This window comes from Oryctolagus cuniculus, chromosome 4, assembly GCF_051225735.1.
Source record: "Oryctolagus cuniculus isolate XC-2025 breed Fujian yellow rabbit chromosome 4, ASM5122573v1, whole genome shotgun sequence".
Taxonomy (NCBI): Eukaryota; Metazoa; Chordata; class Mammalia; order Lagomorpha; family Leporidae; genus Oryctolagus; species Oryctolagus cuniculus.
The window spans coordinates 100,268,530-100,285,126 of NC_142870.1; the positions used below are offsets into that span (position 1 = coordinate 100,268,530).

A 16,597-nucleotide genomic window follows, 5' to 3' on the forward strand; every position below is an offset into this window, starting at 1 on the left:
AAAGGAGCAGCCAGGACTAGAACCGGTGCCCATATGGGATACCGGCGCCACAGGCAGAGGATTAACTCACTGTGCCATGGCGCCGGCCCCTAGATAACTCTTTCATATGCTGATTTCATTTCCCTTGGGTAAATTCCCAGGAGTGGGATGGCTGGGTCACATGGTAGGTCAGTATTGAGATTTCTGAGGTATCTCCATGCTGTCTTTCACAGTGGCTGTATGAGTTTACATTCCCAGCAGCAGTGGGTTAGGTTACCTTTTTCCCTACATCCTCACCAGCATTTGTTTTTTATTGATTTCTGTATGAGAGCCATTTTAATGGGGGTGAAGTGAAACCTCAATGTGGTTTTGATTTGCATTTCCCTGATGGCTAGTGATCCTAAGCATTTAAGTCCTTTGCCCATTTCTTGACCGGGTTGTTTGTTTTGTTATTGTTGAGTTTCTTGATCTCTTTATATGTTCTGGTTATTCATCCTTTATCAGTTGCATAGTTTGCAGATACTTTCTCTCATTCTGTTGGTTGCCTCTTCCCTTTGCTGAGTGTTTCTTTGGCAGTGCAGAAGTTTCTCAGTTTGATTTAATCCCATTTGTCAATTTGTGCTTCTGGGATTTTTTCCAAGAACTCTTTGCATATGCCAATGTCTTGCAGGGTTTCCTCAGTGTTTTCTAATAATTTGGGGGTATTGGGTCATAGATTTAAGTCCTTGATCCATTTTTAGTGGGTTTTTGTGTAAGGTGTAAGGTAGGGGTCTTCCTTCATATTTCTTTATGTATGTGGAGATCCAGTTTTCCAAGCACCATTTGTTGAAGAGACTGTCCTTGCTCTAAGGATTGATTTTAGCTCCTCTGTCAAAGATAAGTTGGTTGAAGATGTGTGGTTTGATTTCTGTAGTTTCTGTTCTGTTCTGTTCTGTTCCATTGGTCTATCCATCTGGTTTTTTTTTTTTTTTGTTTGTTTGTTTGTTTGTTTTTGACAGGCAGAGTGGACAGTGAGAGAGACAGAGAGAAAGGTCTTCCTTTGCCATTGGTTCACCCTCCAGTGGCCAACGCGGCTGGTGCACTGTGCTGATCCGATGGCAGGAGCCAGGTACTTCTCCTGGTCTCCCATGGGGTGCAGGGCCCAAGTACTTGGGCCATCCTCCACTGCACTCCCAGGCCATAGCAGAGAGCTGGCCTGGAAGAGGGGCAACCAGGAATAGAACCCTGTGTGCTGGCACCGCAAGGCGGAGGATTAGCCTAGTGAGCCGCGGCGCCAGCTATCCATCTGTTTTTGTACCAGTACCAGGCTGTTTTGATTATTACTGCCCTGTAGTATGTCTTTAAATCTGCTGTTGTACAAGATTATTTTAGCTATTTGGGGTCCTCTGTGTTTCCAGATGAATTTCAACATCATTTTTTCTATATTTGAGAAGAATGTCCTTGGTATTTTGATTGGCATAGCATTGAATCTGTAAATTGCTTTTGGCAGCATGAACATTGTGATAATATTGATTCTTCCAATCCATGAACATGCAAGATTTTTCCATTTTTTGTATCTTCTATTTCTTTCTTTAATGTTTTATAATTCTCATCATAGAGATCTTTGACATCCATGGTTAAGTTTATTCCAAGATATTTGATTTTTTTTTTTAGCTGTTGTGAATGGGACTGATCTCAGAAGTTTTTTTATAAGCCATGTCATTGTTTGTGTATACAAAAGCTGTTGATTTTTGTGTGTTGATATTATATCCTGCCACTTTACCAAACTCTTCTTTGGAGGCATCATATTGTCCTCCTTATTCTTGTTTCTTGAGTTTCTGTGTTTATCTTTGGCATTTGTGAAGATACTAATTTTTTTTTCCCTGTAATGGTTTTTATGGCTTTTATCTTTGGATTATGCCTCTGTGGCTTAGTGGAGTGTCTGCTCTTTCAGTGAATATTCAGAGCTATGTGCTGTGTGTCACCTGGGAACTCTGTTCAGTGCTCCAGGGTGAGGGGTGTGTTTAAAGTGACACCCAAGTTGGGCATGGTAAATTTTTTTTTTTTTTAATCAGAGGGGAAGGTTTGATCAGCTCTATTGCCCAACATTCACCTGCTCTCCTCCAAGGAGACCAATGCCCAAGGGCTAGCTCAGTGGGTGCAGTATTCATCTGCGCTGCCACAAGAACCACACAAAGGATCTGTGCAATCCTCAGTGTGAGCACGAATCTGGCCGCAGTGACTCTCATCAAGCAGTCAGGGAGCCCTGAGCATGTGGTGCCAGCCACAGTGACTGCTCAGAGACCTAGGCACACCACGTGCCTTCCTTCTCAGTAACAGTGTTTTCACAGTCACTAGTGCCCAGCCCCCTGTCAATTCTCTCAGCCAAATTCTGGCATCTCCTCTCAGCTGGTTGCTGGGTGCACAGACACAAGCTGGTATAGCTGTTATGTATGTCCAAAATGGTGTCTCCACTCTCTCAACTAGTTACAGGATACTGGTGCCTGGTAGTCAAGGGGAGAGAAAAATGCACTCTTTTTTTTTTTCCCTTCTAGGTTGGCAGGTACACTGCCCTCCACTGGGCTCTAAGCTGGACTTATGCCAGGTTTTTCCCCCAGTTTTATCACCAGTGGCTTGGGCTTCTGCAGTCTCATCTCACTGTACTGCAAAGCTGGTGCTGAGGCTCTCAGCTGCTGGGGTCCTGAGTTGTTCATGTCCACACCCTCCATGTAGATCCACAGTGTTCATAATTTGCATCAAGTTTCCTTTGTAGTTTTCTTCCTCTTCCCAGAAATTAGACTCTCTCCACTTTTTAAGAAAAAAAAATATATATTTATTTATTTGAAAGAGTTACATAGAAAGGGAAGAGGCAGAGAGAGAGAGAATCTGAATCTGCTGATTCACTCCCCAATAGGCCACAATGGCCAGAAATGAGCCAGTCCAAAGCCAGGAGCCAGGAGCTTCCTCCGGGTTTTCCCACATGGTGCAGGGGCCCAAGGACTTGGGCCATCTTGCACGGCTTTCCCAGGACATAGCAGAGAGCTGGATTTGGAAGTGGAGCAGCTGGGTCTCGAACTAGTGCCCATATGGGATATCGGCACTGCAGGCAGAGGCTTTACCACCACACCACAGCACCGGCCCATCCACTTTTTTTTTTTTTTACTATCTTCCCTTAGACTAGAACAATAAGCTCCCTCCCTATTCTGCTATCTTGGAATCTGACCTCAACTTTCTGTTATACACATGACCCAAGTAGATGGAAAATGTTATTTTCTGTCTATAGTCTCTTCCTTTTTTCTTTATGATTTAGGGACAGTCTGATGAGGGATAGATTGTTTTTTGGTTTCATCTCTTAAACTGGAGTCTTGATTGTCCTGAGCTTTGAGTAGGAGGGCTTAGAGTTCATTTACACTGCAGTTGGTGAGCCTGGCAGGGACCCTGTGCCGATCTTCAGGTGTGGGTGACTCATCTTACTGATTATCCTCCCCTCACCTTGCTTTCCACATTTGCCTTTTCCCTATATTGTGTTTTCAGAGTTTTAGAAAATAGTTGACCACTTCCCTGGTTTCTGTCCTTTATTAAACTGTGGTGTAAAGGAACTGCAGGAGGATGAGCAGTTAAACGGCTTTGCTCTCTGCCAGTCACAATCAGTGCCTCCAGAGGACTTTGTGTCTCTGAATTTGACCCTGCTTGAGGTGGAGAGTTAGAGGGAGCTACTTAACTGTACCTGGTACAACACAATTTGAAATCCATCATCATTTTTTCATAACATTCATTTTTACACTAACATTTTTGAAGACTTCTCATATATACTATTTCAAGGTGTTTTTTTTTACACCAAAATAAATGTATCCTGTTGTCTTGTTTGTTCCACTAACTTTTTTTAAAAGACTGATTTATTTATTTGAAAGGTGGAGTTACAGAGAGGGAAAGGCAGAGGCAGAGAGAGAAGTCTTCCATCTGGTGGTGGTTCACTCCACAAATGGCCACAATGACCAGGGCTGCACCAAGGTTCTCCCAAGTGGGTGCAGAGACCCAAGCACTTGGGCCATCTTCCACTGCTTCCTCAGGCACATTAGCAGGGAGCTGGATTGGAAGTGGAGCAGCCAGGACTCGAACCAGTGGCCATATGGGTTGCCAGCACTGCAGATGACACCTTAATCCACTACACCACAGTTCCAGCCCTTCCACTAACTCTTTGAAGCTCTCTTGTATACATAGTGTCCATACATAGTTGTCCCACTTTGAATCCTCACCTTCAAAACATGATTTATTTAGGAAGACAGTCAAATTAGATTTCACCAGGGGCATCTCATCATCCCATTTTGCCCTAGGAGGACTTCTGGCTTGTCTGGGAGTCATTTATAATTAGTCTATGCTAAATTCATGCTTTATTGGTATTTTCAGGAATTCAAACATTGTCAAATGGGAAGGAAAGATCAATTTAGGAACTCTGTGTATTCAAAATGTTCTTTAAGTGACAAATCTGATTTTTTTTTTTTTAAGAGTGAAGGGTTAGTTCCTCTTTTTAGCAGCATGAAGGAAAGGCAGCTTGACATTTCTTTCAGACATCCAAAGAAAGCTGGCATTTATCTGGTGCAGGCATCCCAAGGGTTCAGACTTTGTGGCTTAAGAGCACGTCTCAGCTGGCCTCTTGCCCTGTGACTGCCCACTCCCATTCTCTCATGCCTGCAGGAGTCTGCTGGCCAAGAATGAGGTTCGGGAATTCAGAACTCACATGAGGAAATGGGGCCATGTGCAGGCAACTCTCTTTAGAGACTTTTAATTAATAAAGGTAGAAAAAGGACCATAGTGATGGTGAAATGTGGAGTCAAGGACTTTTCTTAATTTTTTTCTTAAGGGGGAAACTTGGGCTTATTTAACCACTGTGGGAAGGCTCCTCACAGATTTTTTGGTGGGTGGAGATGGAGGGATTGACCCATGTTAGCTTCAGTAAAAAGGGCTCAAATGTAAAATTCATTGTGGTATATGATAGTATGAAGGATTCTTGCCAAATATGAGTACAAGGGGCCTGGGTATAATCTAGTCTATGGATCTGAGGTCTTTCCAGTTTATAGGCTGCACAGAGGATGGAGAATCAGGTTGGACAGTACCAGGAGGAAGGAAAGAGAATGAGGGATGTTCTGCAAGACAGGTGGCCTAGTCTCTCCATAAGTTAATAAGGAAAAAAGATGGAGAGACTTAGCAGACATGAACATATGTATTATGTAGTCCTTAATTGTATCCTGATTTGAACATATCAGATGTTAAAAAAAAAAAAAACACTGGTGGAACAGTGGGGGAAGTTTGAAAATGAACTGGGTAATAGCTGCTTACTGTTAGTTACAGCATCTGTGACTGTGGATTGTGGGTTGGTAGAAAAACGTCCTGGTATTTTTAGAGTGTATGAGAGAATATTCAAAAAGTTCATGGAAAATGTGTATTATGAAGAAACAATGCATGTGTTTCAAAACTCTATGCACCAAAATAAACTTACCTTTTAATTCACTTTTTAAAATAAAATATTTATTTATTTGAAAGGCAGAGTTACAGAGTGAGCCTGAGAGAGCAAGAGTGAGATTCTGTTGGTTTACTCCCCAAATGGCTGCAACAGTTGAGGCTGGGCCAAGCTGAAACCAGGAGCCAGAAGCTCTGTATGTCTCCATGTGGATGGCAGGGGTCCAGGCACTTGGGCCATCTTCTGCTGCCTTCCCAAGCACATTAGCTGGGAGCTGGATCAGAAATAGGGCAACCTGGACTTGAACCCGTGGTGCTCATTTAGACTGCTGGCATTGCAGGTGGCAGCTTAACCCAGTATGCTACAACACTGACCCCTAATCTATTTTCTATGAAACATTTGAAGTACACTTGTATATTGGAGTATTTAGTGGTAAAATGTCTTGATATCTGTAATTAACTTTAAAGTACTTTACCAAAAAACAAACATAGATGAAGCAAATACAGCAGAAACTGTTAACATTTTATATACATGATGAGTAATACAGATGCTTATTATACAGATTTCTTTATCTTTGTACTAAAAAATGTTCCTAGTAAAAAAGACTAAAACAAAGGAGAAATAAAAAGGGGGAGAGATTGAATATACTAGAGGAGTAGGATTGCTGAGTTTAAATAACCAGTGCAGGAATTGACCCAAGTATCAGAAAAGTCAGCTGCTCTATTGTAATAAAAGGGAAGGAGGAGAACATGAGTTGGTCATGTCCATGTATGTGCAGCTTTGTATGTCTGTTGGGGAAAAGGGAAGCATTCATGTGTGATGGCTTCTACTTTCTCAAAGATGTGAGTGGCAAGGTGTGCCACAAGTGGGGTCATGAGAAGGTTAAGGTTTGCAGAGAGTGCAAAGGAATTGAAATAGTTGATACTAAGAGTGAAATTGATGAGTAAAAAAAAAAAAACTGCATTAAAATTGCCAGCTGGTTTTGAGGGCCCGGTTGAGATTGGTGATGTACATGTGTAATAAAACTAATATGCACCATTGTTTGACTTCTCAGTCAACATTTGGCCACTTCAGTGCTGGCTGAAAGAAAGTAGGTAATTGGTTCATTTGAAGCTGTGGTTTTGTCTGTTGAGCATACAAGATAGAAGGATGGGAGACTAGGGTACCAGGAAAATTCTTGATGAAGTGCTAGACTGGGAATCTAATCCAGATAGGAAGGAAAATGCCACAAATGGATTCTTTTCCCTGTTGGAACCCACACATTTTTGCTTATGAACCTTATTCCCATCAAGAACTGCAAAAGGTCTGGAACTTTTACCTACTTACAGGCTAATAAATTAACCTATTACTGTTTCACACATGCTGGTAGAAGACATGAGACTCCTTGGTCAGAGACAAAGGACTTTTTAAAAAGATTTGTTTGTTTGTTTTTTTCAAAGGCAGAGAGATCCATCTTCTATCTGCTGGTTCACTCCCCAAATGCCCACAACCAACTAGGCCAAGCTATGACCCAGGAATTCCATCTCAGTCTCCCATATGGGTGGGAAGATCCCCAAGTACTTGGGCCTGCCTCCCGGGCTCATTTGCAGGAAGCCAAATTGGAAGTGTGGAGTAGCTGGGACTTGAATCAGGCATTCCGATGTGGGATGTGGGTGTCCCAAGCAGTGGCTTAATCTACTGTACCATAATGCCCACCTTACAAAGGATTTTGTGACTTAGAACACAGCAAGTAGCATGGCACATGCTGGTTTGTGTTGATTCTTCCAGCTCCTCACTTGCCACACGGGTGACACAGGTGGGTATAGATGAATGCTGTACAAGTATTGGGTTTACATCACAGCCCAGAAATACTGAGTTTGGGTAATGTAGTAAGCAGAAGGAAACCTGCTCTTTGTCTTTTGAGGAGACATTGTCTCATTCCTCAATGTTACTTGTCGAAAATATCACCTGGAGAGATGAGCCAAGTGAAAGGGACTAAGGCCTTGAATTACTGTTGTGCTCAGCAAGAAGGTGCAATAGTGCTCAGGCTCCCTGGCAGATTGTTTCTCTCAGTCGTCCCCCATCCACCAGGTGGAGTGGCGAGGGAACTGCTTTCTGTTTGGGGTTTCTATTCGTGGAAGCTTCATTCTGTGGGGCACTCAGCCTGGAAAGTTTCATTCATTTGTTGCAGATCATTGTCGGTCTCAAGTAACTTGCAGCAGATAGCTCCCATTTTAGAGGGTCACCTATATATGGATGTGGTTTTGGGGTGGAACAGAGGTAGGTGGGGTGACAGATGGTTTTGAATGTGCTTTGAAGTTCTGAGACCCTGTCAACCCCTTTGATACTCCTTTCTAGTATACTGGCAACTCAGCAGGAGAGACTTTAAGGTCGGCGCCGTGGCTCACTAGGATAATCCTCTGCCTTGCAGCACCGGCACACCGGGTTCTAGTCCCGGTCGGGGCGCCGGATTCTGTCCCGGTTGCCCCTCTTCCAGGCCAGCTCTCTGCTGTGGCCAGGGAGTGCAGTGGAGGATGGCCCAAGTGCTAGGGCCCTGCACCCTATGGGAGACCATGATAAATATCTGGCTCCTGCCATTGGATCAGCGCGGTGCGCCGGCTGCAGCGCTCCGGCCGCGGCGGCCATTGGAGGGTGAACCAACGGCAAAGGAAGACCTTTCTCTCTCTCTCTCTCTCTCTCACTGTCTACTCTGCCTGTCAAAAACAATCAGGGTCTGTAGGATCTGGGGATCTAAGATATCCCAGGTATGGTTCAGCAAGGGCAATAGGGTTGCGACTCCAGAGATTCTGCATACTGCTTATTGTCAATTTGGCAAAAGGAAAAAAATATTTAGGAAGATAGAAATTTTCAATTTGTAGAGAGGCCACAATATTAAACTAGAAGTGGAATGTTAGAATGATTTCAGTTCTTCTCAGACTGCTTTATACTTAGGTGCCATTCCAGTCAATCCCAACAGATTTATTTTTTAATTTGACAAAATAAGTTTAAACTTAATTCTGAAAGAGTAAGTAGATTTCTTTGTGCCGTAGTTGATATGAGTGGAGGATAGGTGCCAGAAACAAATTCTTTCTATGGGAAATCAAATTCTCTTTTGAGTTGGACTTGGGATGGTCATTTTGGGATACATCATTGATCCAAGGAAATATAAATTGGGTTCTTATGCTTGAAGAAGCAGAGAAAGTCACTCCTTAGAAAGAGGAAAGGCCGGTGCCGCGGCTCACTAGGCTAATCCTCCGCCTTGCAGCACCGGCACACCAGGTTCTAGTCCTGGTCGGGGCACTGGATTCTGTCCCGGTTGCTCCTCTTCCAGGCCAGTTCTCTGCTGTGGCCAGGGAGTGCAGTGGAGGATGGCCCAAGTGCTTGGGCCCTGCACCCCATGGGAGACCAGGAGAAGCACCTGGCTCCTGCCATTGGATCAGCGCGGTGCGCCGGCTGCAGCGCTCCGGCCGCGGCGGCCATTGGAGGGTGAACCAACGGCAAAGGAAGACCTTTCTCTCTCTCTCTCTCACTGTCCACTCTGTCTGTCAAAAAAATAAAAATAAAAAAAAATAATAAAAAATAAAGAAAGAGGAAAAACAGCAGATGTGGAGAGAGAAAGATATGGAAGAGCTAGCTAGAGAGTCCTGTTGCTTCTCGTTCCTGGTCTCTCCCAGAGGTAGCACTCTTACTGCTTTTGGCTCTGTTTTATCCCAGCATTGGAATGAATTTTCTTTTATTTCTCAAGCTATTTCAGGTTTATTTACTGGAGACCAAAGTATCTTGGATGCTAGGAATATAGCAAAGGATAAAGCAAACAAAGACTCTGCCTCAAGGAGCTTAGATTTTACCAAAAGAAAATAGATCACAAAAAAGTCAATACAGGCTACATGGTATTGGGTCTTATTGTGAAAAATAAGACAGGGTTAGGGGCCAAGAAGAAGAGAGTGGTTGGGTGCATGTGTGTTGGCAGTGATGGGCTCTCTGAGAAGGGAACAGCTGAGCAGATGTAAGGGAGCAAGTGATGATGGTCCAGGCAGAGGGAAGGTCAAGTGTTGAGGACACAGGGCTGGAGCCTGTTCAGTGTATTCAAGGAACTTCAAGAAAGCTTTCAAGCGGCTGGGGCAAGGTGAGCGATGGAGGGAAATGAGGTCAGAAGCATGAAGGGACTCTCTCCCCACGGTCCACCTGTGTGTGTGTGTGTGTGTGTGTGTTTATGAGAGGTAGAGATTGTGTCTACAGGTCAAGATAAAGAGTTCAGTCTATTGGAGTACTCGGAGCAGAAGAGATGTACCTTTAAAGGGCTCACTAGTTCCTGTAGTTAGACTAGACTCGAGAGTGGTCAGAGGCATCTCTCACATCATCACGTGAGAGATGATGTTGGCTTGGACTGAGGTGGCAGAAGTGGAGTTAATCAAAATTAGATCTTAAATCATTAAATCACTTTTAAGGAATAATTGACATGATTTGCCAGTAGATTAGATGGGGAAGGTATGAAAGAAATAGAAATTAAGGGTGACGCCTAGAGGCCAACACTGTGGCGTAGTAGGTAAAGCTGTCACTTGTGACTCAGACATCCCTATGGGCACCGATTCGAGTCGTGGCTACTCCACTTCTGATCCAGCTCCCTACTAATGGCCTGGGAAAACAGTGGAAGATGGCTGAAGCGCTTGGACCCCTGTACCCATGTGCGAGACCCTGAAGAAGTTCCTGGCTCCTGGTTTCTGTCTTGCCTAGGCCTGTCTGTTGTGGCCATAAGGGAGTGGACCAGCATATGAAAGATTTCTCTTTTTGTCTCTCTGTAAATTGGCCTTTCAAATAAAAAATAAATAAATAAAAATAAAAAAAAATTAAAAAAAAAACCCAAACCCTTCAGTGAATAATCCAGATCTTGATTTACTAAACAACTTGAACTTCCAGTCATAATTGGGTATCTCATTTTCAGAAGGACTCAAAAAGAAGTAGTATTTCAGTATTTTTAAAAGCAGATTAAGATGTAAATGGAAAACAATCAAAATCTCTGCCTCTGTCTCCCTCTCTCTCTCACTCAGTTTTACTTGTTAGTGGTGAAGTAACAGATTCAAGGATGAGTGAACTGGAACAGTTGAGGCAGGAAGCAGAACAGCTGCGGAATCAGATCCAGGTAAGAACTTTTTCATCTTGAAATGTTTACACTTGTATTTATTATCAGCAATGTACAACATTTGCTTATTAGTTTATCAATGTACATATAATAAATAATTTTAAGGCCAGAAAAGGTCGATTTGTCTTTATTATGCCTTTAAGTAACTCTCCAAAAATCAGTCATAATGAATTCCTGTATGGATGAATGGCTCCCGTGTTCCTGGAAAGTTAGGAGTATCTGTAGTCACAGCTGAAATACAAACAATCCTTTCCCTACTCACTCCCCTAGAATCATAGATTTTGGGAGCAATACAACAAGGCAGATGTTCTATTGTTATATACTAGGAAAGTACAAATCTCTAAAATGCTCAATTACAGAAACATTAAAATTAGTGGCAAAATCAAGATGTGTCTGACATGTTTTACCCTTGGAAATCAACTCAAAATAGTAAAGAGGATGGGAGGCCGGCGCCGTGGCTCAATAGGCTAATCCTCTGCCTTGCAGCACCAGCACACCGGGTTCTAGTCCCGGTCGGGGCGCCGGATTCTGTCCCAGTTGCCCCTCTTCCAGCCAGCTCTCTGCTGTGGCCTGGGAGTGCAGTGGAGGATGGCCCAAGTGCTTGGGCCCTGCACCCCATGGGAGACCAGGAGAAGCACCTGGCTCCTGCCATTGGATCAGCGCGGTGTGCCGGCCGCAGCGCACCGGCCGCGGTGGCCATTGGAGGGTGAACCAATGGCAAAGGAAGACCTTTCTGTCTGTCTCTCTCACTGTCCACTCTGCCTGTCAAAAAGGATGGGAAACAAATACCAGCCCCAGCTCCAGCCAAATTAAGTCACTTAGAACTTCACACCATAACAGGATGGGGAAGAGCTGCCAAATGCACGGATGCAACAGCCTGTGGGAAGGTGCCTGCAGCTGCAAGTCTCATGCAAAGTAGGGAGCACTGTGGAAGGGCCAAGCCAACCAGCGCTTCTTTGGAACCACGGAACAGATGCTTCCTTGAGCTCTGTTGGCACTGAAGAAGGCGGTGCTAAGAGTGGAAGGATACAGACTTGCCATCTTGTAGGCAGCCTCTTGGTGAGCAGGGTGCAGGAAAGAGACTGGATTGTGGGTAGCCTGGAAGCCGTCTACTTCTTCGTGCAGGGAAAAGTAAAAGCTAAAAACACTTACACACACACATGAAGAACCTTAGCACAAAGCATGGAGAATCTCTGATAACTTTCAAGACTGCTTTGACCCTTTCCAGTGTGACCCTTTTACAGGAGCTCTTTCAGAAGAATTTGTTTAAGTGCAGAATGAAATCTTTGCAGAGAGATTACAATTAAAAAAAGGTGAAGGGGAGACAGTAAAAACAACGGATGGATGAAGAATACTCACCAGGAAGTTGTTGGTTCTGAGCAGAGTGAAGTCGTAACCAGACCTATTGCCAAGATTTTAAGGAAGTCAATGATTAAGATAGGAATAAGTTCTAAATGTTACATTTTCATCTGTAAAATTCTCAGGAAGCATGGGTGAAAATCTTCATGACCTTGACTTAGGTAAAAGTTAAATATGACCAGAAGTACAAGCAACAAAAGAAAAAAAAATCAATAAATTGGACTTCACCATCATTTAAAACTTGCGTGTCAAAGGGCATTAACAAAATGAAGAGACAGCCCACAGAACAAGAGAAAATATTTGCAAATCACACTTCTAATAAGGACCTAGAATCCAGAATATATAAAGAACTCCTACAATTGAACAATAAAGACAACTCAATTTTAACTTAAATGTTGTCATAGGCTTTGTGTAGACATTTCTCCAAAGAAGATACATTTATGAGAGTACTTAGAAAGTTTGTGGAAAAACATAATTAGCATATAGTTTACATGTAAAGTTTTTTGAAATGCTTGTATATGACCATCAGACTCATGAAAAGGTACCCAATTTAATCATTAAGGAAATACATACAAGTCAAAACTGTAATGAAGTGTTACTTCCACTGTGATGGCTTTCATAATAATTCAAGAGGACAATTACGAGTATTGGTGAGGATGCAAAGGAGCTGGAACCCTGCTATCTTGCTGATATCCCTGAAAAATGGTGCTGCTATGGAGCAACAGACAGATCAGAGCTACCATGCAACCCCCTAGTTCTGCTCCTGCGCATGTGAGGGGTCTTTCAAAAGTTCCTGGAAGCTTTTATGGAAAACCAATGTGTGGATTTTAACTTACCTTTTAATTCCATTTTCCTACAACCTTTTGAAGTACCCAGGATACCCAAAAGAATTGAAAACAGAGATACACAAAACTGTATGTAAATGTTCATAATAGCCAAACAATGGATTAACTCAACGGTCCATCAGTTTTAATGAATAGATAGACAGGATATGCTGTATAATAAAATGGAATATTATTTTGTCATAAGGGAATGAAGAGGCACTGATACACGCTGGAACAGGACTGGACCTTGAAAGATCGTGCATCGTGAAAGAAGCGGTCCTAAAAGTCCTCACATTGTGTGACTCCATTTTTATGAAGTGCAAATCCCAGAAAAGAACATGAATCAGTGATTGCCAGGCTGGGGGATGGGGCCAGTGGGAGGCAGAGGAAAGAGGATTTGGGGTGTGTATGGCTTATTTCTTAGGGCGATGGGAATGTTCTGAAATTAGATAAAGGTGCTGGTTGTACACCGTTAGAAATATATTAAAAATCACTGAGTTATATGCCCTACAATGGTCAATTTTATGTTATGGGAATTTTATTTCAATAAAATGTTAACGATTATATGGCAGGGTAAAATGTTTATTTGTAAGTCTACATTTTTAATGAAAATATTTTAATCATATCTGCATATTCCATATCTAAATGTGTTGTAACTGTCTTTCTCTACTTTAGGATGCTAGGAAAGCATGTAATGATGCAACACTTGTTCAGGTAAAATATTTTTTTCCTTAATTCATTTTAGTAATTCACATGAAACAACTTGCCACTGATATAAGTGACATTCAGATTATTTTAATTAGTGCTTAATTGATAATCAAATGAACCTACATGAAAACATTTTGTAATTTGTCAAATACTTCACAGAGCACATACTTTTAAAAAACATACCATTAAAATATATGTGGAAGAGATAAATACTATAAAATATATAGATTCATATACTTGATGATTCTTTTAAAAATGTTTTAGGTATTTTTATTTATTTGAGAGAGAGCAGGAGCTCCCATCTGGTTCACTCCCTAAATTCCTGCCATGACTGGGGAGGGGCTGTGGCTGAAGTCAGGAGTCAGAAAAGCAATGTAGGTCTCCCATGTGGCTGACAGGAACCTGACTACCTGAGCTATCACCATGCTTCCCAGGGTCTGCCTGCCTGAGACAGGAGCCAGGAATCCATCCCCCACTCACTCTTATGCTTTTTTAGTAGTTTCTGAATCTTTTTTCGTAGACCTTGATTGATTTTTTAAAAATTTTTTCTTTTAGAAGGTCTTAGGAAAGTTTCATTAGTTTAATTAATATTAATGACTTTAAAGAAGTATTTTATGTACTGTACAACTATAAAACTATCTTATAGAAAAATTATGAATATTACACAGTACTAGATTTTTATTAATGGCTGGTTTTTCACTAAAGACTTTTTTTAATCTACTGATTGTTTCTAGTTTATCTTCTGAACTGTGTCTAAGGTAAAGAATAACTTTTGTCACTTTCTAAAGATCACATCAAACATGGACTCCGTGGGCCGAGTACAAATGCGAACAAGACGTACACTGAGGGGCCACCTCGCTAAGATCTATGCAATGCATTGGGGATATGACTCAAGGTTTGTCCCTGTCATTCTCAAACTGCCGGCAGAATTATTTTTGTTAAGAAGTATAATTACATTTTTTATTTAAAAACAAACTGTATGTATTGTTTTCAGAAAATGCATCCAATATGACCATTTTGTTTTCACTAAGAGTATTTTTAGCACTTTAGAAATTAAAAAATCTTAGCCGGCGCCGTGGCTCAATAGGCTAATCCTCCACCTAGCGGCGCCGGCACACCGGGTTCTAGTCCCGGTCAGGGCGCCGGATTCTGTCCCGGTTGCCCCTCTTCCAGGCCAGCTCTCTGCTATGGCCAGGGAGTGCAGTGGAGGATGGCCCAGGTGCTTGGGCCCTGCACCCCATGGGAGACCAGGAAAAGCACCTGGCTCCTGGCTCCTGCCAGGATCAGCGCGGTGCGCCGGCTGCAGCGGCGGCCATTGGAGGGTGAACCAGCGGCAAAGGAAGACCTTTCTCTCTCTGTCTCTCTCTCTCACTGTCCACTCTGCCTGTCAAAAAAAAAAAAAAAAAAAAAAAAAAAAAAAAAAAGAAATTAAAAAATCTTTAATATAGAAAATAAATTTATCTCTCAAAAATATCCTTATCAAATGATCTGGAGAAACTTTTAGAATAAGATTCTTTTCTTTGCATTGGGGTAGTATATTCTGTTTTTTTTTTTTAATTATACCAAAAGTAGTTTTATTATTAACCCTGAAATTTAGTTAATAGGCAAATACTGATTGAATACTTTCTATGTGTAAGTTACTGGACATTGCTACAGTTATTTATTATTTAAATTCAAAAAGGATGGAATTATGTGAAACAAGGATCTTTTCATTGAATATGTCTTTTTTCTTCCCCAGCCCCAACCATAATTGCACCTGCTCAAATGTGCAGGTACTAATGTCTGCAAGTGCACGTGTGCATACATGGTGCCACCTGGCTTGGAGTTTGATTTGGGCACCACAATTTACTGTGTTCATGGGGTTCCAGTGCAGCCTGTGATGTTTACAGAGGGTCTGGAAATAGCAGCTCTGCCTGCTGCAGTGTTTGGCTTGTTGCTTTGAGTTGGTTAATCTTATTGGGAAATGTCCAAACCAAGAAACTGCTTTTTAGTAAGAATTGTACATTGAGTCTGTTCTCCAGGAGACACCAAAATTGTAAAGTAGTGGAAGCCTCAGATGTAAACAGGATACTTGAGTACAGAATGCAGAATGTGCTTCTCTTAAGAGGAGAATGCATTTTTTAAAATTAACTGTTACAAAGCTAGGACAAATACTTCATCTTTTTCTTAAAGAATTTTAAGATAAAAATAATTTGCCTGTTGATATAGCAATTTTAACTCAATTTAGAATCACTTGAAATAGTGGTTCTTGCTTTCCTAAAATTTTTCTCAAAATTATTAATCTTCATAGAAAAACAAAAGTGTGACCTAGGACCTTCTCAGCTTGTCTTCCCGCCCATTCTGATTGCCAGCTGATTACTTTACGTCCTTCTCAACTCGTATGCTGATGATGCCAACAGATCTTTAAAGAATTTTTAGTTCCATCCCTTATGCCACTATCACCTTGGGTAAAAACTTAACAGTGACTGCTACAGAAGAACCTGGTGATGTTATTCACCTGTAGGGAAAGGAACAGGGGCTGGGGATAGGCAGAGGAGGGTAATTTTTTCACTTGTGTATCCTTGTGGATCTTGAATTTTGCTCCAGCGTGAAAACTAAAGCTATAAAAGCAAAATCGGTGACTAATAAATTACATAATCAAGAGTTCGTAGTCCTTAGTCTGTAAACAGAGCTCTCTGGAGTGTAAACCCAGTCTGCTTTTCTCAGCTTGTTTTCCTTACGTCTCAGAGCTCTGTACAAGTGGAAGACTTGGAACTCCTGAATCTCCATTGTATTTTTCTATCTCCTGTCGTAGATCATTCTTACCCTCCTCCTGGAATACACACTTTTCTCTATCTTTAGCTCTCAAAATTCCATTTTTCAAGACACATCCTTGTTTTTTTACTCTCCTATGATATTTTATTTTATACCAGTCTTCTGAGAGCTTTCACTTAGTTGATTTCTTACAAATATGCATAAATGTCTTATCTGCAGCAAATGGTAGAGGTCTCAAGAGCATGAGTGTATCTTGTGTTGTACTTTTAAGGTTGATGTTTATTGACTTATTGAACTATGATTGTCAGGCCTGTATGTACTTACTGTGTTATTAAATTTAAGCAAATCAGTAAACTAGTCCACTATTATCTACCAAAATCTTGACTAATAACTAAAATGTTGTCACTACGAAAAATT

At 41.8% G+C, this 16,597-nt stretch overlaps 1 protein-coding gene across 10 annotated transcripts in view; it reads left to right on the top strand.

The window, feature by feature from the left end:
- Positions 1 to 16,597, top strand: part of GNB4 (G protein subunit beta 4) — a 79,272-nt gene that overhangs the window by 31,977 nt on the left and 30,698 nt on the right. For all 10 annotated transcript variants that reach the window (XM_002716441.6, XM_051859162.3, XM_051859161.3 and 7 more), the window contains 3 exons: positions 10,444 to 10,535; positions 13,394 to 13,432; positions 14,215 to 14,321. In XM_002716441.6, the coding sequence (XP_002716487.1) occupies positions 10,479 to 10,535; positions 13,394 to 13,432; positions 14,215 to 14,321 (203 nt within the window). In that variant the 5' untranslated portion in view covers positions 10,444 to 10,478. The remainder of the gene's footprint in view (positions 1 to 10,443; positions 10,536 to 13,393; positions 13,433 to 14,214; positions 14,322 to 16,597) is intronic.